This window comes from Rhinolophus ferrumequinum, chromosome 5 (assembly GCF_004115265.2).
Source record: "Rhinolophus ferrumequinum isolate MPI-CBG mRhiFer1 chromosome 5, mRhiFer1_v1.p, whole genome shotgun sequence".
Classification (NCBI taxonomy): domain Eukaryota; kingdom Metazoa; phylum Chordata; class Mammalia; order Chiroptera; family Rhinolophidae; genus Rhinolophus; species Rhinolophus ferrumequinum.
Genome location: NC_046288.1, coordinates 8,822,288 through 8,843,860, shown reverse-complemented (window position 1 = coordinate 8,843,860; position 21,573 = coordinate 8,822,288). Strand labels below are relative to the sequence as shown.

General features: G+C 38.0%; 1 protein-coding gene across 1 annotated transcript in view; it reads left to right on the top strand.

Annotated features, from left to right (window-relative positions):
- GABRB1 (gamma-aminobutyric acid type A receptor subunit beta1) overlaps positions 1–18,301 on the top strand; it is a 366,840-nt gene extending 348,539 nt beyond the window's left edge. Inside the window, exon 9 of the mRNA XM_033106608.1 lies at positions 7,951–18,301. Within this exon, the coding sequence (XP_032962499.1) occupies positions 7,951–8,295 (345 nt within the window). The 3' untranslated portion in view covers positions 8,296–18,301. The remainder of the gene's footprint in view (positions 1–7,950) is intronic.
- Positions 18,302–21,573: the final 3,272 nt, after the last annotated feature.

Genomic DNA, 21,573 nt, shown 5'->3' with positions numbered 1-21,573 from the left:
CTTATTTATTTTATAACTGGAAGTCTATACGTTTTGACACCCTTCACCTATTTTGCTTGCCCCCACTCCCAACCTCTGGCAGCCACCAATCTCTTCTCTGTATCTGTGAGCTTGCTGTTTTTGTTTGTTTGCTTGTTTGTTTGTTTGTTTAGATTCTCCATATAAGTGACATCATATAATATTTGTCTTTCTCTGTCTGACTTATTTCATCTAGCATAATGCTCTCAAGGTCCATCCATGCTGATACAGATATAGATATAAATTGTAGATATATAGATATAGATAAAGATATAGATATAGATACAGAAACATAGATATAGATAGATAGATAGATAGATCACAATTTCTTTATCCATGCATCTATTGATGGACAATTAGTTTGCTTTGCTATCATGGATATTGTAAAAAAAAAAAAATGCTACAACGAACATGGGGGTCCTATGAGTTAGTGTTTTTGAGTTAGTGTTTTCATTTTCTTCAGATAAATACCCAGAAGTGAAATTGCTGGATCACATGGTAGTTCTGTTTTTTGAGGAACCTCCATACTGTTTCCCATAGTGACTACACCAATTTACAAGCCCACCAACAGTGCTCTTTTCTCCACATCCTTGCTTTGGTATTTCTTGTATTTTTTTATAATACCCATCCATTCTAAGAAGTGTGAGGTGATATCTCATTGTGGTTTTGATTGGCATTTATCTGATGATTAGTGATGTTGAACATCTTTTCATGTATCTGTTGACCATTTGTATGTCTTCGTTGGAGAAATGTCTATTCAGATGCTCTATCCATTTTTTAATAGACTTGTTTGTGGTTTTTTTGTTTGTTTATTTGTTTATTTTGCTATTGAGTTGTATGCATTCTTTATATATTTTGGATATCAACCCCTTATCAGATATATGGTTTGCAAATATTTTCTCCCATTTCGTATATTGGCTTTTCATTTTGTTGATGGTTTCCCTCACTGTGCAGAGGCTTTTTAGTTTGTTTATTTTTTTCCTTTTGTTGGCTTTGCTTTTGGTGTCATCACAAGGACCAATGCCTAGGTTACTACTGCCTATGTTTTCTTCTAGTTGTTTTATAGTTTCAGGTCTTATATTCAAGTCTTTAATTCATTTTGAGTTATTTTTTGTATATGATGCAAAATAGTGGTCCAGTTTCATTCTTTTACATGTGGCTGTCCAGTTTTCCCAACAGTATTTATTGAAGAGATTGTTCTCTCCCCATTGCGTATTCTTGACTCCTTTGTCATAACTTAATTGACTAGATATGTGTGGGTTATTTCTGGGCTCTCTATTCTGTATGTTTGTTTTTATGCCAATATCATAATGTTTTGATTATTATAGCTTTGTAATATAGTTTGAAATTAGGGTGCATGTTACTTTCTCAAGATTGCTTTAGCTATTCAGGGTCTTTTGTGGTTCCATACAAATTTTAGAATTGTTTATTCTATTTCTGTGAAAAATACCATTGAAATTTTGTTAAGGATTACATTGAATCTGTAGATTGCTTTGGGTAGTATGGACATTTAAACAACATTAATTCTTCCAATCCATGAGCACAGAATATCTTTCCATTTATGTCTTCTTCAGTTCTTTTCATCAATGTCGTAGTTTTCAGTGAACAGGTCTCTCACATCCTCGGTTAAATGTATTTCTATGTATTTTATTATGTTTAATGCAATTGTAAATAAGATTGTTTTCTTAACTTTTCTTTTTCATAGTTGGTTATTGGTGTATAGAAGCACAATCTTGAGGCAGAGTTTCTTCTTCTTTGAGAATCTTCAGTTTTTGCTCTTAAGGCTTCCAACTGATAGGATGAGTCCACCTACATCATGAAGTGGAAACAGCTTTACTTACAGTAACTGACCATAAATGTCAGTTACATCTACAAAATGCCTTCACAGCAACATCTAGTGCCTGACCAAACAACTAGGCACCATAGCTTAACCAGGTTGACAAATAAAATTAACCATGCCCTTTTACTATGTATTATTATTCATTCATTCATTCATTCATCCATTCATTCATTCAACAGATATTTATTGAATGCTCCTATAGGCTAAAGACTTTTCTCAGCTCTGGGAAAACTATAGTGAATAAGGCAAAGTCTCTGCCATCCGGGACCAGCATCCTAGTGGGACACTCAGGAGGAGTAACTTAGATAAGAAGAGAAAAGATCAAGAGTTCTGCCATCATTAGAGACTGAAAGCCTTTAAACATCCGTGCAGAGCTATCTTGTAGGCAGCTCAGTAGTAAAGTCCAGAAGAAAAGAAGGAAAGGTGTAATTACTTTAAAATTTTCAGTCATTATAATGAGATCTGAGCATGAATGTGATATTATACACACACATACACACACACACACACACACACACACACACAATCACCAAGTTAGTGTGCTGGTTATATTTTTCTAAATGCAGTAAAAGCAATATGTATAGCTATTTTGTTTTAAGCATAACGCTACTTAATTTTTAAAAAACTAATTTTGGGGGTAAGAAGGTATTGCCTCCTTCTGTTACATGACACTTCTTAAATTTTCCTAGAAAAGAACATGGTAATGTTTTTCTCCATAAGAATATAAGAGCCAACAGTTCAAGAACCTTGTCTGTTTTGTTCTCTACTATCTTCCTAGCACTGCTGTGTCCTCAGAATTTAAAAACAAGAGCCGTGGTTGATAAACACTATACTGTAGGAAGAAAAGAGAGGGTTCACCAGCCAGAAGCTACATTGTTCCCTCCCATCTCAGGTCTCTGCAATGAAATCCAAGGCTTTCCTTTATAGGTGAGCCCTTCCGATGTTTGCCTATGGTCAGCAGGCCTCAAGGTGCAGTATCACGACCTTCAGGAGGGAAGATGAGAGAAAGGCTCAGCAGGCAAAGAGAAGGTGGAGCTCATGGTTACAATGAACAAGCTTAGAAAAGTCCGTTGGAAAGAGAACTAAAAACCCAAGTTTGAAAGAGGTCATAGTATTTGTCTAATAACACGTTTAGAACCAATAGAAGATGGGGAAGTCACAGGGTTTGAACAGGAGGGTACAAGATTAAGAAGTTTTATTATTTGAGATCCTTGAACTTCTAATACGATGTCCTGTTGCTTATGGAGGGGCTGATTTCTTCATCAGTGTCTGGAACAGTGCTGATGCATAGTAGACAATAAAGATTTATCGAATAAGTGAATGAATGAATGAACTATTAACATTTTCAACATTTATCCATGATCCACCTAAACTAATCTCTTCCAGAACAGAAAACATGCCTGTCCAATAGGGAGAGGGTGTGGGTGAAGTATTTTCCAGCCCTTGGGGCTGTAGAGCCTAAGCCTCATTCTCTGCTCCCCTTTATTAATCATCTAAAGCTTGCGTTTTGATCATCTGAGAAAGTGTTTCTTTGTTGGTCTTCTTGAAGCCTTAACAATAATTGTATTCATTTTTTCTAAATTTAGGTTCAGTGATACTCTAAAGTAAAAAATAAAAAAAAAATCAGTGACGTTGATTTGAGGAATGTTGCTTAATAGAATGTAGTCATTCCCCCCAATATTAGACAGACTTACCTCTCAATCACTGGAACCACTGAGCAACTGCAGGCCTTACCCACCAATGTAACAGGTTCAATATGCATGTCTCTGACTGGATTGCACCTTTTCTGTGAGTGGATCAGAGGGAGAGAAAAATCCAGAAGGTACAGAGTGAAGTATGCTTGTCTCCTTTTTCCAAATGTAGCCATCAGATAGGTCAGTGGGGAGTAGTGAAAAAGGAGAAAAACAAAAAAAGCTGGAAGTGTGCCTCCCATAACTTCTGTCCTGGGGATCGGAGTGGAAATTCCTTACTTTAAGGCAAACTTGAAGAGTAGAGAATGATCATCTCACTAAACAGTTATTTCAACATCAGCAAAGTTTGAGGAAATCTATTAGTCTATATCTGTCCTAGACATCCAGTATGTTGACATTTTCATTTGCTTTACTTCCACCTGCTTCAAGGTTTTAGAATCTTTGATGTCTGGATTGTGTCCAACTCAGAGGTTGCCATTTCCTTACCAAGTAGGCCGCGTTTGACTATTGCTGATGTTATAGCAATGCATAACGTGGCCCCTTACTGCTTCTGAAGATGTGAAACAACAGTGGCTACTTTTCCCGTGGATACTGTTTTTGGAAAGCTGTGCTAGCTGTGGCTATAAGGGTACCATGGGTGTTCTTAGTGTTTGAGGCAAAGCGAAACCGCTGTTTTCCAAAGAGCAAGGGTTAGGGCAGAGCCACCCCAACACTTGCTGATGTCAGCAGTAGCAACTACCACACATCCACCTTACCCTGCAGCGAAAAGCTTGTAGGATGGGGGATGAAATCTCATGCTTCAGAAGAAATTCATGATCATGCCAACACACAAACATACACACACACACACACACACACACACACACACACTCACACTCACAGAGTCGGTAACAACAGCTCTTAGGATAAAAACTAGACTGTAGAAGAGAGACTGGAGATGGACAAGAGTTGTTATATAACACTTCTTAAATTTTCCTAATAAAAAACACGGTAATGTTGATTTAACTATATACAATAATGAAATCTGCTTTCATGAGTACTTGCAAAAATGGACTCATTATTTTATATGTCAAACCACTTAAACCTATGATTTCTAGCTCAATGACAGAATATTTTAAGGGATTTGCACAGACTAATAAACCTTATGTAATTTATAAGTACATTGGAGTCTGCACCAAGGTTAATCGGAGTATCTTAATAAAATGTACCTCTCTTGCCATGACTTCTGTTTAATGAGGAGCATCTGTATGCTTCACTGGCTGATTCTAAATTCTAGCAACTTGTTTACTTAGAGAGATTTCATAATAATGTAACTTAATGATGCATACAATACAGATCAAGTGATTCAGTTTTACAAGTATTTTTTTTTATTATGCTGTGTCCTCTGCCTGGAATATTGTCCATAATCAAAGACTGTCAAAACTGAAAACAAACCTTTGAGATTACCTAGTGAAAACCTTTCATTTATAGATAAGGAAACTGAGTTAATAACAACACCAGGATGAGAAAGCAGTTTTTGACTCCCGATTCTTTGTTCTGGCCTCTACTCTTCCTTTAAAACCCAATACGAGCCACACCTTCTTCGTGAAGCTTTCCTTGACCCCCAATGATTTATCACTTTTACGAGCCCCTAATCATAGTCCGTACTGTGCCATTTATCATTTGGTTAAAAACTCTTGTCACTCCCAATATTGTATCTCACTTTGTATCTCTAAAATTATTAGCTGAAGGACAATAATCCATGTTGTATTAGTCTCTTCACTGGAATACCACAGTACCTAACAAAATCATGCACTGCGCACCACTTTATCTTCTCATATATTTGTCCCTTTTCTACTGAATTCAACACTTTGCTCCTTTAGATTACCATTCTCCTGAGTAATCTAAACTTTAATATGAATGATTTTTTTCAACCATAGACTTACACTATCACACACACACACACACACACACACACACACACACACACAACATCCCAGATACCTAACAATGTATCTGACACATAGTAAGCACTCAATAAGTGTTTGGTGAGAGAGAAAGAGGAAAAGTAAGTTAGTTCTTGAGGTTACTATGGTAAAGTACACAGGTACACAGAGGAAGTAGGGTTGAAATTGAGTCTTGAAGAAAACATAGTTATTAATATACAAAGAGGAGGGAAAATTATATTTGAGACAAAGAGTATCCTGTGTTTTAATCCCAAATTGGCCCCCTTCCTCTATTTAATCGTAGGCAATTTACTTCAGATTTCCGAGCCTCTGTTTCCTCATCTGCTGAGCTAAGACACTATCATATATTTCATAGTGTTGTTATAAGAAATAACTGAGATAAATTACACAGTAGGATTCAATAACAGTAGTCAATAACAACAACAAAAGTTAATAATAACTCCCTGAATGAAGAAGCCAGAAGTTTCAGTGAGGGCATGATTGGTAGCTCCGTTAGACTAGAACAAAATGCTTCACAGAGGGAGATGATGATGGATGAAAATGGAGAAAGAGAGAGAGAGGCCAGATTCAGTCATCATCATTTTCCAACAACTTGAAGTTTAAAGCTATCGACTGCATCACTATATTCACTGTGGGATATAGTGAAGGCCAGGAATCCCTTCACTAGTGGACACAATAAATCTTAGTTCTCATCTGTGATGTACCAACATCACATCCCACCCGCTGTACCTTTCTTTTCTTTCTCTCTTGTTTGTTTTTGCCTTCTCCTATGCTTTTCTCTATCTCTTTCTTCATCACCTGGTTCTTTTGCCTTCCTACCTATACCTTGGGTTTTCAACAAGTGTTTACTGAGATAGTTTCATTCAAAAGCATTTGTGAAGCACTTACTGTAAATCAGGTACTGTGTTAATAACACTAGATTCAAACACAGCTGCCTCTGTTGCCCTTGGAAGTATTTCAAACTCATTTGCATGAATGAACCATGTCTCCTCCAGGTAAATCAGTTTGCAAAGAACATCAGCTTGAATTTAGACAAAGTCACATTGTAGGCCAAATATGCTCACATTTCTTTTGGTTCCAAAAACTATGTATGTTGACATAGCGAAGAGAAGAACCAGGGAATCTCAAATAGAAATCACTGAAATGGCAGAAGGCAACAATGAACGATGGTGAAGAAACAAAAATCAAAGTATCCCACAAATCCCATTTCTGCCAATATAGACTGAGGAAATAATTATGGATATGCACACAGATTCAGCTTAAAGATGTTCCTTGCAGGTTTGTTTATATAATACTACAAAAGTAAAACAAGCCTTAGAATTTAACAATTAATTCAATTGTGGTTTATTCATATAAACTATTAATAAGTGATGTCACAGAGGAATATTTAATAACATGGAAAGATGACCAGGCTATACTATTAACTGACAAAAGCAGATTGCAAGCAAAAGATACCCAGTGAGCCTGTGTTTTAAGTATACATGAATAGAAAAGAGTAGGAGGCTAGCAAGATATTAAAAATAATGGACTCTGAAGGTGAGATTATGAACTTTTACTTTTTTTGTTTCCTGTTTCTAGTTTTAAACGTTTCCATGTACCACTTTTGTAACAAGAAAAAAATGCCATATGTATGTATACATATATACAAACATTATACTGGAGGTGTCAAAAATGTATACAAGTGGACACTTTGGTCAACGTTGCTCAAGCAGTAGTTCACCGTAATCAGAAGTGTCTGGACGCTGATGGTAACCACTTTGAGCACCTCTTGTAATTGCAGAAGTCAAACGTGACTTGTATTTGTCTTTGTTATCGGTATATATTGAGTATTACAAATTTTAATACAACTTTTTTCCTTTCTTAAAATGTGTATACATTTTTTGGCACCATATATACGTATATCTGTATATATACAGATATACGTTTATATATATATATATTCAATGGTTTTATTAAAAGAATCTTAAGTACACAGTCACTTTGATAGATGAAACAAACTTTAATTGCTATGTTTACATATCCACAGACCTACCGATACTATATTTTTTAATTTACTCACTTTATTTTCATTTTTGGCACCCTCTGTATATATGTACATAATAAATGGTTTATTAACTACAAAAATAATATATAAGTGTATATAGTCTACATGCATACACACATATACACACATAAATATGTTCTGTGAGTGGAGATAAGTGATGGATGGATGGATGGATGGATGGATGGATGGATGGATGGATGGACGGACGGACGGACGGATGGATGGATGGATATGATAAACGATAGACGGCAGATGAGAGAGGGAGAATCCAGGAGAATCCAGGAGGCACGCAGAGCAAGGTGTCTAGGGATACAGTGTTTAATGAGCCCCATGCGGTGTCATCAGTTACAGGTTAACGAAAACAAGCGAATGTCCTAGCAGTTGTGCCTGAGCGTGTCCTGTCTCCGTCAGGTCGACGCCCACGGCAACATTCTCCTCAGCACCCTGGAAATCAGGAACGAGACGAGCAGCTCGGAAGTGCTCACGGGCGTGAGCGACGCCAAGGCCACCATGTACTCGTACGACAGCGCCAGCATCCAGTACCGCAAGCCGCTGAGCAGCCGCGAGGCGTACGGGCGCGCGCTGGAGAGACACGGCGCGCACAGCAAGGGGCGCATCCGCAGGCGCGCCTCGCAGCTCAAGGTCAAAATCCCCGACTTGACTGACGTGAATTCCATAGACAAGTGGTCCCGAATGTTTTTCCCCATCACCTTTTCTCTTTTCAACGTCGTTTACTGGCTTTACTATGTCCACTAAGGTCTGTCCTAAAGGTTCGGGAACGACGACTTTCCTCTTCTCTTGATGTTTAACCCCACAGGTCCCCAACAGCGATACTGCTGTTACTTTGTGAGGTAAGAGATTCAGCCATCTAATTGGTGATAGGCCTTGCATATCAATTTTATTACTGCACCATGTTTACTTCAAAAAAAAAAAACACACTATTTTTTTCCAGTCGACTGTGGTCCGGGTTACCAGCTCTTTCAGAGCTTATTAATTGCCATGTTTACAAACACACACACACACACACACACACACACACACATACACACACACAGAGAAGTAGGTAGGGAGGTCGTGAGTAGTCCTTCCTCGCCCTCGATTTTATTGATTTATTTTTTGAAATAAGAATGAAAAAGAAGACCTAGCTCTGTGTGCACACTGCTTCCTGGTAAACTGTAACAATCTCATGCTGCCAAAAAAACAACACAATTTCCAGGATCTCAGAAGAAAAAAACAAAGCCATTGACAAGTTACAGATTTCCAGGAAGATGGAAAAACAAAAAGGAGCCTAGAAGAGGAAGGAAGACCCCACACACACAGACTCCCAAATCTCCCCACTCCCTTGGAGGGGTCTCAGCTCCGTGGAAGAGAAGGGAGGGACTGGCAAGGTCTGATGGAGGTTATGCAAACCCAATCTGCCAGCTTCACTGCTCCATCAAACTGGATCTTCTAAAAATGGTCCTTTCTCAGACTTCCAGACTGATTTAAAATTAACATTAGAATCCAACCTGGTAACCATTGAGGGCATTTTTCTTTTCTTCTTGAGAAGAAGGAGTTTGGGTGTAAATGACCTCTTGAACTATTTCAGATGAGCAACCCTGAACTCATTGCATTAGCCTGGAATCACGATGTTGGGCCGTGAAGCCGTGCCATCACATTTCCCTAGTTTCTGCTCCAGAGAGAGGGAGAGAAAGGTGAATCGGGGAGGGGGACTTAAAAAGGAGAATAGGGAGCAGTTTTTGCTTGAGAAAAATATTACCCTTTCCATGAAGAAGGCAAGACTTATGTGCCGTGAAAAGGGTGCCTGGGCAGTTCCCTGAGCTGCCAAATCTTAAATCAAATAGTATATATTTCTTAGCCTTCCAGAGAGCAGTATGTAATGGTGACAGGCTAATTACACAGGCCTCAGCTAGCACCTTATGGCTCTGCTCTCTGAGCTCTGCATTCCAAAATATTAAGTGATTGCATCAGGAAAGGCATACACACCCATTTTGGTGTCATCGTTCTCCAAGGTCAGATTTCTATTTCGAAGAAAACCTAAAAATAGCAAAACCATAGATAACAGCAACAATGACAAACTCACTGGGCTTTCAAATATTTACACCAGCCCCTAACGTATAGACACTGTGTACACTCATTAATCACTGTCATTACTGCTCTGCCTTATCTCTGCTCATAGATTACTTTGGTCCTGGCCGCGGTAGAAAGAGCATCCCTCAATAGGCCACCACACAATTCTAAACGTGTCTAACCAGCTGCAGTTGAGATTCATCCCATTCTATCATTAAATCCTCGTTATTTTTTGGAGCTTGAATATTCTGTATGTGCATTTGCAAGGCTGAGTGAAACTCTAAGTTGACCAACCAGTGATGGAGACGATTGGGAACTACTCCACAGATGTGAAATAAACGTTGAGGTAATAATGGAGATAATTGCCTCATGTTATGTTCTGACTTTCTCCCTAAGGCTGTGATGAGGGCCCATGTTTACCATAGCCTCGACTGCTAGAAATTACAGTCTTAATTGAAAGACAGGCTGAATTCCTACTGATGAGCCCAAGGAGAGAAAGTTATAAGATATTTTTACAGAAAGCAAGAGAAAAAGAGAACCCCGAAAGTAAATGAATGGTTATGACTATAGATAATGTGCATTAGGAAATATATAAAAACTCTGCTTTGACTGGAAAAATTATCTCAGTGGTTTTATAAAAATATAGTAGGGTATGGGGACCAAATTTTTATTTAGGTTTTAATTGTATAATCACAGTTCCTTGGTCAAGGAAATGTCTGGCCTCTGGGGATAAAGTGATCCATTTTGAAACTATATCCTTGGCAGGGTGAGATGCTTTGCCATTGTAAAAGGCCCAGATAGAGTGGAAAGTGACCATACCAGAGATTGTAAGGTTAATATTACCAATGACCACCCAGGAACCACCGTGTAGCCATTTCTTTTAAACACAGGAAAGGAGACTTGGCTAATGCCTGACAGGAATGAATCATTCTGGTGTCAAAGCTTTAAAAGGCTTTTAAGCATAAAATGCTAAATCAAAAGGGAAGTATCTGTAATCTATGTTCCTTAACAAAATAATATTTCTTTATTTATCTGTTTAGATCATCTTCTTGGAAATGATTGAGGTATTTATATTTTTATTATTATTTTTATCTTGCCTTAAAAGTCTAAAGATTTTGATGCTGTAGTTTAGATGTAAAGTATCGATAAGAAAAAAAGAACATTTTGAATAATTATATCTTAACCTTTGTAAAATGTAAAATTGGTGAGCCTGACTGAATATTCCATCAGGCACAAAATGGTGTCACTGTATGCCCTCCTGGACGGTAGAGAGGTCACAGACACCATTATGCAAAACCTGTTAAACAGCTCTGATGTTAGAAGCAATGGAGGCCAGAAAAATGGAGAAGCTGCCATATTTCTGGAAAATGCCCTCTGTCCATACTTCCTTCTTCTGGAAGCCTCCTAGCCAAATCCTGCCCTCCTTAGCCCCTAACTCATTCTCCTTCCAGGCTGAACAATGCATAGAAAAAAATCCCTCCTTCGTTCTCTGCCTCTCTCCCTTGTTTTGCCCAAAATGATGTACTTATATAAAACATGAAAGTTGTTAGACATTCTCAAGTGCCCCCAAACTGGTCTCTATTCCTGAGAAATTCAGATCATTACATGATAGAGGGGTTACTGTTTAACTATTAGGAGGTCATTTTCTTTTTGCCATGAAAATAGCCGTAATTTCCCTCACTACAGAAGTGGCAGCAGAGGCTGAAAATTGCACGGACTCACTCTCTTATGCTACAGGCATGTCCAGGGGACCCCATGATCACAGTTCATAAACTCTGATTATGTCATAGACTTAACCTGTGAGACCCAGCGTAAATCCCATCTTTCATTTGACAGTGACGACTACACACCCATTTCTTCCACTCATGTTCCTTGGCTTAAGACATCAGGGGTGACACTTACTAGCTTCCTGAGGCAAAGACCCAGGTAAAGCTATATTTTAAGCTTGAATTACCCAGGATTATTGCCTCCCTCCTCTACATTGCCAAATAGAAACAACAGACTGATTGGTAATTCTGCTGACTAAATGATACGTGTTTTCATACATACCATCTTTATTGTGCATTACAATCAATGAGGGATATTGAAAATGCAGAGAGAAAAATGTGGTGCAGAAAATAAAGTTTCGTTTATGAATCCAAGGCTAGGCTTTCCTTAAACAAACATTATGTACAATACACAGAAATGTTAACTAAATTCCATCTTTCTAAAATCAACGACTACTTTATAAACATTTATTTAAGAGAGCGCAATTAAAATTTGCCAAGTTAAACAACAACAAAAAAGATATATTTATAATGCTAAAAGGAAACAATCTCCAAGATTTCTTCTATGGACAATTTTGAATAGTATCTTACCAAAGGGTGATGTGCCACAATTTTTTTTCCTACACAAAGTGTCATCGTATATCCTAGAGGGAGGAAAAAGATATGTGCAAGCATATGTTCATGTTGGTTCCATCAGCAATTACTGGGATGAGGACAGAAAAAACAAACAAAAATATCTCAGTTTCCTGAAAGCAAACAATAATAAACACAAAGGTCAACTTGTTCATGGAATGTAGAATATTATGTAAACTTCCTTGTAAATTCTGTATATAGTCCATTGAACTGTTCCCTGTTGTGTGGTGGTCCTCAGCTTTGGGTGGACAGTTTGAAAACTCTGAACCTTGTAAATAATGTAAGCTTCTAAGGCACTTGCTTTTATTCATGAAGTGAAATGACTAGTGATTTGGGCTCAAACCAGAATCTTTTTAGCTCCTGCTCTTTCTCTGCCATTTTGTGTGTACAGTTGTGTAACTTTACCTGGTGTCTGTGGTCACTGCCCCATGCCCCAACCCCACAAAAAGGGGACAGTACTGCTGAGAAGGCTGTGTACCAATGGGGCTCGGGAACGGCAGGGACTGAAGCGAGCTGCTCCTGGAAATGTGTCATGAAAAGTAGACGTGTTTTTATGTCATTCGTCGCTATTCATATATTCAGATGCCGAATTTCCATGCTGTTGAGGGGGTCAGGGGTGGGCGAGATGATTGCATCCACAGGTAATCCAAAGCTTTATTTGGACCAATAGCTTTAGTTTCTAACTTTTTTCTTTCCACAATGTTTCCCAGAATTTTAATAAGAATAGAAGTGAATGGATGGGTTTGATCGGGGGAAATAGTCAAATGTCCAAATGATGGGAAGGAGAAGGAGAAGGAGAAAAGGAAGAGATAGCAAATGGCATTGATAACACCAAGTGGCTGATTCCTTTCTGAAAGATTCAGTGGTAACCACGTCACTTTTTTTAAAAAGTAAAGAGAAATATTGGGAGTTAAAACAAGTGTTTTTCAACGGGGGGCCCGGGATATGTTTGATATATGCGAGTTAAACTTAAAAGAGAATCTGGCAATTAAATATTCTCCAATATATTTCTCCAAAGTCCTGGTGTTCTTGAAAAAGTCTTCAGAATGGTGGGCTATTATGCCATAAGATGTGTTTCCATGCAAACTGGCGGTCCCAGAGAGAGCGTGATAGTGTCTGCAGAAATTCAGAATATCCAAGCAAGCAGGAACATAGATTGGTTTCTTAGTAATATTTTAGATTGCGCAGTGTCTTTCTTAGAGGTAAGAATTTAGCAAGATAGGGGTTTTTGTGCCAGTATTTTGAGTGCCAGGAGCCATGATTGTGAGACATTTTGGTTCCAAAATGTGCCAGTGAGGGTTCACCATCAATTGAATAAGAAAAATGCCCTGTTGGAACTAATCAGGTCAATCAGTTTGTAGGCCCAGAATACATTGTACTTTTACTTTAATCATACTTTTTTCTAGTTAACTGAAAACAACTACACTGACAGAAAACTAAATTGTAAGAGTTTGCACTTCAAAAGCAAACACTTGAAAGGAAATTCTTTTTAATAGAGGAATTGCAAACCAGGAAATACTAAGTTTCTGGAAGAGGAAGGGAAAGAGTTTTGAGTTTGTTGTTACTTCTCCACTAGCAAGAATTTCCTTCTTTGAACTCAAGGCGTCTAACAGTTGTTTGTTTTGTTTTTCCTAATCAAAAAGTCCTTGATACATCGAGGGGCTCACAACCATCCCCTGGATACCTGGCACCTCCTGGAACTACCAGCACTCAACACAAACTCTTCAGTAGGAATTCAGTATAGGGAAAATAGGTGCAGTATTTCTGAACCAGCTGGGAAAGAAAACCATTCCATTGAAAGACTCTACCAGCACTTTCTCTGCACACAATAGGAAAAACAAAACAAACAAACAAATAAACAGGACAAATGACATTATGCATTTGCCTTAGGTACACAGGGTCACAGATTCACTAGCTTAAAACAGCCCCAGTTAGAAGCCGAAAAACGAATAAGAGGAATCAGCATTGTTATCTGGCTCCTACTTCTCCCTGGGTTTCCTTTTGGAGAGAAATGGAGAAGAGGGGACATTTTCCAATATAATTTTTTATAAGTGAAAATTATTCAAACGTGATATGTGTGTGCATTTTGTGGGTTTGGCTGTGTAAAACAGATGACCTCCCTTGTGTTCGTTCCTCCCCATATACCATCCTGCCTCATGCCTTAACCCAGCGAAATCGATTCATTTATTTTTCTTCTTTCTCATTTCCAAACCTCATAAGCTATCTTGCCCAAGAATAACTGAAAGCTTCAGCTTCTTTGGGCTTATATTGCACACCTTCAATTGAATCCACAAAAATAATGAATTGTAATAATTTCCCCAAATTCTTACTCCTATTGCCTCTAAAAGGCTGTTGGCAGCAGCTTGCGTACTCACAGTAACCTCCTTTAAACTGCCTTGGGTTATTTTTCTTTTCTGTCCCTATGTGAAGAGTACATATGTTTACATAAACCTTTTCTTTCCCAGCCTAATTCAAAATATAGTGGAAATACAAATCATTAGCTCAAACCTAGAAAAATTTACATTTTCTACACTAAAATTTGATGATAAGACCACCTCCTTACATTGTGGTTGTAATGTGGTGAATTCACACAGTATCAATTCTTTTTTCATCAAATACATTTATTCATGCCCTCCTTCAGCCTTAATTGTGCACCATTTAGAAATCTATTATTATTCCTCCCAGGATGGCTTGTCATTCACATAGCACGCACCACTAGTTACAGACTATATCATCTAGGAACTTGACCCACCTCAGCCATTCTGTGTCTTGTTCCTATAAAAGATTTCCACTTCTATGCATCACCCTATCTATTCCCCCTCAACCTTCTAGCAGACATTAAATGTAATTAGTACTTGGATAGGTCATAATGCAAACTGTCTAATTGCCTTTATAAAATATGTAGAACATCTTTCTCTCCAGATAGCATTTCTATGCTTAGAGAAGAGAGCGTTCTCTGAACATATATGAAGCAATGTGCAGCTTAACTTTCAAAGTTAACAACAAATGTGCTGTGTGGTGGGGAGAGGGAAATTACGGTGGGAAGGAAGACACCTTGGGCAGAGGGCTGCACGGCCTGGCCTTCACACTCTCTCCACCACTGCCCAATGGTGTGGCTTCACATGGGCCACTAGATGACCTCCCAGGTCCCTTCCAGAACTAAAGTAAAAAAGAGAATTTTAGAGCGGTTCATTTGTATAGGAGCTTTCCAGAAAGATACAGGAGTACCATGGCCTCTGCTAACATAACCCCACAAATTTAGTAATGTCCCTTGTTTCATGGCTTTGGGAGTCAGCCAGCAGGGTGTCAAGTGAATCCAATTCAATACTTGTTCATATTCCTTTAAAAACTATATAGAACGTAAACTTACATTGGCAGACAAGTGGCGAGAAAATTATTTTATGATTTTAGTAATGATCTACAGTACAATATTTCCCTTGAAGAGCACTGGAGGATCCTAGTGGCATAAATCAGTGTAGTCTCTATTTTTAGATCTCTGGAAGATGTCACTTAGGAAAAGCCATGGCATGCCCCTTGAGAGTGGACAACCAACTTCTAAGCAACATCTGAGCAGAATGCTGTTCCAGGGCCCTTCAATGTTCCTCCCCAGCTCTGGACCCCACGATCGTCTCATGCCCTGTGAGTGGAGTAGCAGATAGGGTTGATCTTTCAAGAAGCACTTTTCCATCTAGCTGGGGCAAACTCCAGGTCTTTGGAACCTCTGTTATCCAATGTGCCCCACCTCCCCCACCTTGTCACCTCACCCTCTCGACTAATTATAGCTGCCAAATGTTTTGGGTACAGCGAAGGCAAAATTGAAAGTTTACTTATTAATTGGGATTAGCAGTTCTAGCTATTCATATTTGAAAAGCATTCCTGTACATAGATGTTCTTAAATTGTTTCCATTTTTAAAAGATACCTTCCTACTCTAAACTTTCATGATTTTCCTGAGAGCCCCCTGACCATTTGAAACTGTTAGCAGAGTGCCTAAAAACTCCTCCCTTCCATGGTAGGCCAGACTATGAATGGGGTGACCTCTTTTTTGTAAAAGTAGCCTAATATTCTGCCCCTACAAGAACTATGGTTCCAACATTCCTACGTGCAGGTATATTCATCACTCCTCTTAAAACGGTCAGCTAATAGTTTCTTTATCTGCTCTCCCATACTTTAACATAGAGATGGTTTCATATTTAATGTCATCTTTTTAAAAACATAGGAACCACTTTTAAGTCTTCAAATTCTCACCAGGTTGAGATTAATACTTTCTATTATGTGTATCAATTAGAATTCATTCAAGTAACAAAAGATGCAACTAAAAATAACTTAAACGATCAAAATGTTACTATCTCATATAACAATAAGTTCAGAAGTAAGGTGGCTACTTACTTGGTTAGTTATTTCAGTAGCATAATGATGTCATCCAGGACCCACATCCCTTCCATAACTAGTTCTTCCTAACTCTGCACGTTATCAGCACCCGGTAAGGTTGCAACATGGCTACACTCATGCATTCATATCAAGTGGCAGAAACAAGGGAAAGTTCTGACTTGGTTCTCTTTTTTAAGAGCAAGGACTTCTTTCCCAAAATAAATTGCCTCAGCAGTTTCTCTTTTACCCCATTGGCCAGGCTTGTATTACTCACCCATTCCTGAACCAGTCACTGCTAAGGCCCATGAAATTACCGTGACGGGCTTACAACATTGACCCCCAGAGTTGCCCAATGTCTGACAAAAAGGAGATATGTTAACAGAAAAAGAGAAGAATGCCTTTTGGGTAGATATCCAACAATGACCATCACACATTGATCTAAAGCAACAGAAAACACTTTCCCACACATAATTTCGTGATTTGATCTTCACTACAACCCGGGAAGTTATGACAATACCAATATCTGGAAATGGAGGCTCAAATAGCTTAACTGATTTACCCAAGATCCAATAACTAGACAAGTTAATATTCAATTCCAGATTTTCTTGATTCCAAAGGCAAAGCTTTTTCTACGCTGCCTAGATATAATCCTTTTGCCTTGATGATCCAGGTTTTGGGTAGTTCAAAAATGAGTGGAGAGTAGGAGGAAAGAGAACAATTCCCACCTCCAACAGCTAGATACTGTGTATGCCCAGTAAACATTCTCGTTCTTTTTTTATCCTTCTCCTCCACCCTCCCTCTGCCCCCTACACCTTTCATTCTTCTCTTGAGGGAAAGTATAGAAGGAATAGCTTGCACAACAACTGAATCGCCTAAATCGTGCCCCGGTTCTTTTTGAATACCATCGTTATTAGGGGACCATATGACCCAGTTTGCCTGAGACAGTCCCAGTGGCATGTAATTATCCATAGAAACACCTTTCACTCTCAAAATTGTCCATTTACATAATAAATTATATAGTCAACTAATCATGGACTTTCATAATTCTCATACCTGGAGGGTATGGGACATATTAGCAAATTAATATTAACAGCTTGGAGAAATTATATGTCTTGGTTCCCCATGGAATCATTTATGAAGTCTCACTTCAGTCTTCTCCAGCACTCAGGCTCCCTTTATTTCCCCTTGTTCCCTTTATTCAGCATCAAGTCGGCGAATCCTCAGGTTTTCCCTACCCTTCCACTGCAACCGCCACACATCATCCCAAAATGTTCTTGTTGCTGTGCCTGAAGTTTTACATTTTATTTCCATTGCCCGGATGTTCTGCTTCCAAGCCCCTCCCCAGGGGTGGATCAGCCCAATATCATTCAAAAAGCCATCCACAGGCAACTCTCTCATTCTGCTCACTCCCCTGCTAGCACTCCCTCAATTCTTGTGGCCACTTTGTCCAATAATAATAGGTACTTCATTTGTGCATTTTCCAGTAGATGTTCTGTCTCCCTAAATAAAGTGTAAGGCCCTTAAGGGTAAACGCCCCATTTTCTAATTCTTTTGTATTGCCTAAAGCATCTATTGTTCTGTCCATGGTCGAAGGTCTGTAAATGCTGATTAAATGACCCACACTGGTAACTGTTGCCATAGAGAAACACGTTTCCCTAAATGCGCAATACTTCGGCATTATAGACAATACCTGGTGAGGTACGTTCCACCACCACCCCCACCTTCCCCCATGTTATTTTAGTTCTATCAAGCCTGTATCTACAACCTCTACGTGGATTTTTTTTAAATGCAGTCATCAAAGTTAGAGTTGAACCCAGGTTGAGGTCTGGGCAAAGTGGTCACTGAGATTTTTCCCATTATTTATGACGGAACAGACTGAACCCTAACGCTACCATTCTAGGTTTTACCAGTTCTAGCAGAAGTGAACCTTCCGCGCTAATTACTACTGCTTTCCTTTCTGGGAAAAAGGGCATTTTTCATTTAAAGTTTCATTTTCCTGTTTCCCCACATTTGCCTTAATGAATGCCTTTTGAATCTAGGTTGTGTGGGGTTTTTACTCTCAAAGCTGGGACTACACTGCATAAGTGGAACATTCCAATGTGAATTCAAAGAGAATAATCCCGGAGAGCACTGCACACCAAATTTCATTTCTGCTAAGAAATAAATACAGGGTTTAGAACTTTCTAAGAATTATCTGGGCAGTTCTTGACATTCACCACTGTCCCTCAAGACTGCATGCATAGATGTGCAGAGAAGATATAGCTCTTCTGCTCCCCTCTTCAATTGTTAACCTTCCTGTTTTCCTGGTATATTATTTATATATTTGCAAAAGAAATATATCATTTGCAAGCCTTACCTCAGAGTGGCAACAAGCCACCCCCATTTTACTAGATAACATATTTTTCTACTTGATATTCCCCCAAATACATTGCATTGCAGTGTATCTGTTTTTTTGTTTGGTTGGTTTTTTGTGTTTTTTTTTAAACTACTCAACTTACATTACTCTGTTTCCTACTTCTTTTTTAAATACAAACTGGATAAAGCTTGAAATATTTTATATTTTGCAACAATGCCCCTTAGACATTTTTAGGAAATCCCCTGGATTATTCTAACTCACTGCAGTGTTGTGGAAAACAGAATTACATATACCAGTGACATTTTATATTCAGAACATCCACTACTCTTCCAAGTAGGGACTGCTCGTGATTCAATATGCATATATTCATTGCCCATGTAGCTCAACTCTGTATTTTAGAGACGACCAGTAACCCTCTTGAGAAAAACTACCATGCGGCATTATTACAAAGTCATTAGATTGCATGAGGTTTTGGGAAATTCCAAATAATATAAATGTTTACAAGGACCAAAAATTTTTTGACATCTTTAAATAAGCTTTTTATTTTTGACCACCAAGCAGCATTTTGTGCCATTGTGATTGGAACCTAATGGCTAATGTGAAATAACATTGTCATGTCATTTAAAAGGTGAATGGAAATGTAAATTGGAAACTTTAATATTGTATAAATACAAATAAAATTGTTTTTGAGAGAAATCCTTCTGGGTTAGGGTGGCTTGCTTGAAAAGTTATCTTGGCTATCATCTCTGAATAGTTATTTCACTCCTTTAATTTTACCCAAGGAGACTACCAGAGGCAAAGCTCTTTATACCGTGATTCAGGAGGTTTGGGAAAGCAGGACTCATTAGGCTAAAGAATGGGAAGATTACTGTCCTGCCAGCAGTGGAACACCTCTTTGGCTACCACCTCACCTAAAACTTGATTAGATCCAAAATGAGCTACACTTTCCAAACCAGTCTCCTGCTAGCTTAATTCCTAGCACCCTGTACTACTAAATAGCTGGGGCTTTCAAAAGCGGATGTTACGTATATACAGACAGAAATTCATAACTTTCGTTGCCTCTCAAAATCCATTATGTTAAATTTACCAAATATGTGAGAGAAGGTTAAACGTTTTATTCCTTGTATTTTTAAATCTCCACTAATTAATTTGCTGAATTGTCTGCTTACCCTCCACCCGAAAGAACACGATTGAGCTGATTCATATCCTGACTGGTATTACACAGTTCTTGTAAACCCTTTCTCCCATTTTATTTTTCAGCAGGAACAACTCCTTTAATTGCAAAGAAACATAAATTACAATATTTTAATATCATTTTGCTGTTTTGACATACACATTTGCTTTCTTATATAAGCAGATATTACTTTTGTATATCTACCAGACTCCAAATAAAGTTAAATGGCAAGAATGAGTATTTCTGGAAACCTATAGAAATTTTAATAAAATGAGACAGGTTTAACAAATGTCAAGAAAGGAAAGGTGGACTCCTTACTTTTATAATTCATGTCTTTCTTTTGTATCAATATATGCTGCATTTTCTGATTGAAACTGCTGTACTGTCTAATGAAATTTGTGATTTTTCTGTAGTTGCTTTTTACATTTGAAATCTAACTTTCATACAGTGTGCTCGATCATACCTTTTTTTGTTTAGAGATTTGATTAAGATATTCTAGCCATTTCATGAATTCCCTTTTATGTGCTTAAAGTATAGGATGTTATGCCTTTGCTGTCTCAAAAATTATCTGTGGACAAAATCCATGAAGCCTGCGAACTGTGATTTATGCACATGAAAGGAGAAACAGATTTCCCTCTAAGCAGTGACTCAGTGAATAAGAAACTGTTGGCATTCCTCTGATTCCTGACCCTTTTATCTTTCATGGCCTTTTTTCTGTTCTTAATCATTCGTTGAGTAATCGTGTATTCTTGTAAAATGCAAAATCAACTTACATGCAATCAGGTATGGACACAAGACACACTTGTGCTCTCAATTTCAGGATTCACAGATACCCTAGCAGTCACAGGAAATAGTTTACGCAATAGTTGTGTTCATGATGTGGCTTTGCTATAAAATAAGTTGCTGTTTTCTTTCCTTTGGACTACAAGATTTTAAATGTTGCAGCAAATGAAAGAAAAGGAAAAAAAAAAACACACATTTGAAGGCTGGTGACAAAACCCATCAGCTATACCTACAAAAGCCGTTGTGCAGCTTCTAAACTGTAGTTTACTGCTGTAAATATGTACTATTTATGTTAGCTTGTTTATTCCTAAAACACTAATAAAACTTTTTTTTAATTAAAAATGCCTACATATAAAAAGCTTACTTTGTACTATGTTTAAAAACATGCAAGATTTCAGGCATATCTTTTTTATAATCCTTAAAATGTTTAAAATTCTGAATCTATCATTTGAGAACTTTTATTGTAAAATTTAATACAAAGTGAAATCCCTTTATGTGGAAGAAAATCTTTGCAGTATTATCCCACAACTGGGGGGAAAATACCAGCACTTTTCCAGTTTATTTCTGTACCACTCTGACTTAAAAAAAAATTCTTTAATTAACAAGCCTTACAAATATTTGAACATATGAAGTGTTTATACATTACCAAAAAAGAAGAAATGAAGTCTTCTTGTATTAAAAACTGATGCCTAAAATGGACTTTAATAGCATCCATTTGTGAGGTGCGTTATGGCATTTTTCTTTTAAAATCTCCACTGTAAATATGAATATTAGAGTTGGCCGATTTGTCAGTCTTTCCTAATTTGAAAGCCTCCAACCGCCAAACTCATTCTCTCCCTTCAGAAATAATATGTTGACAATAAAATAATTAACAGATTAAAGG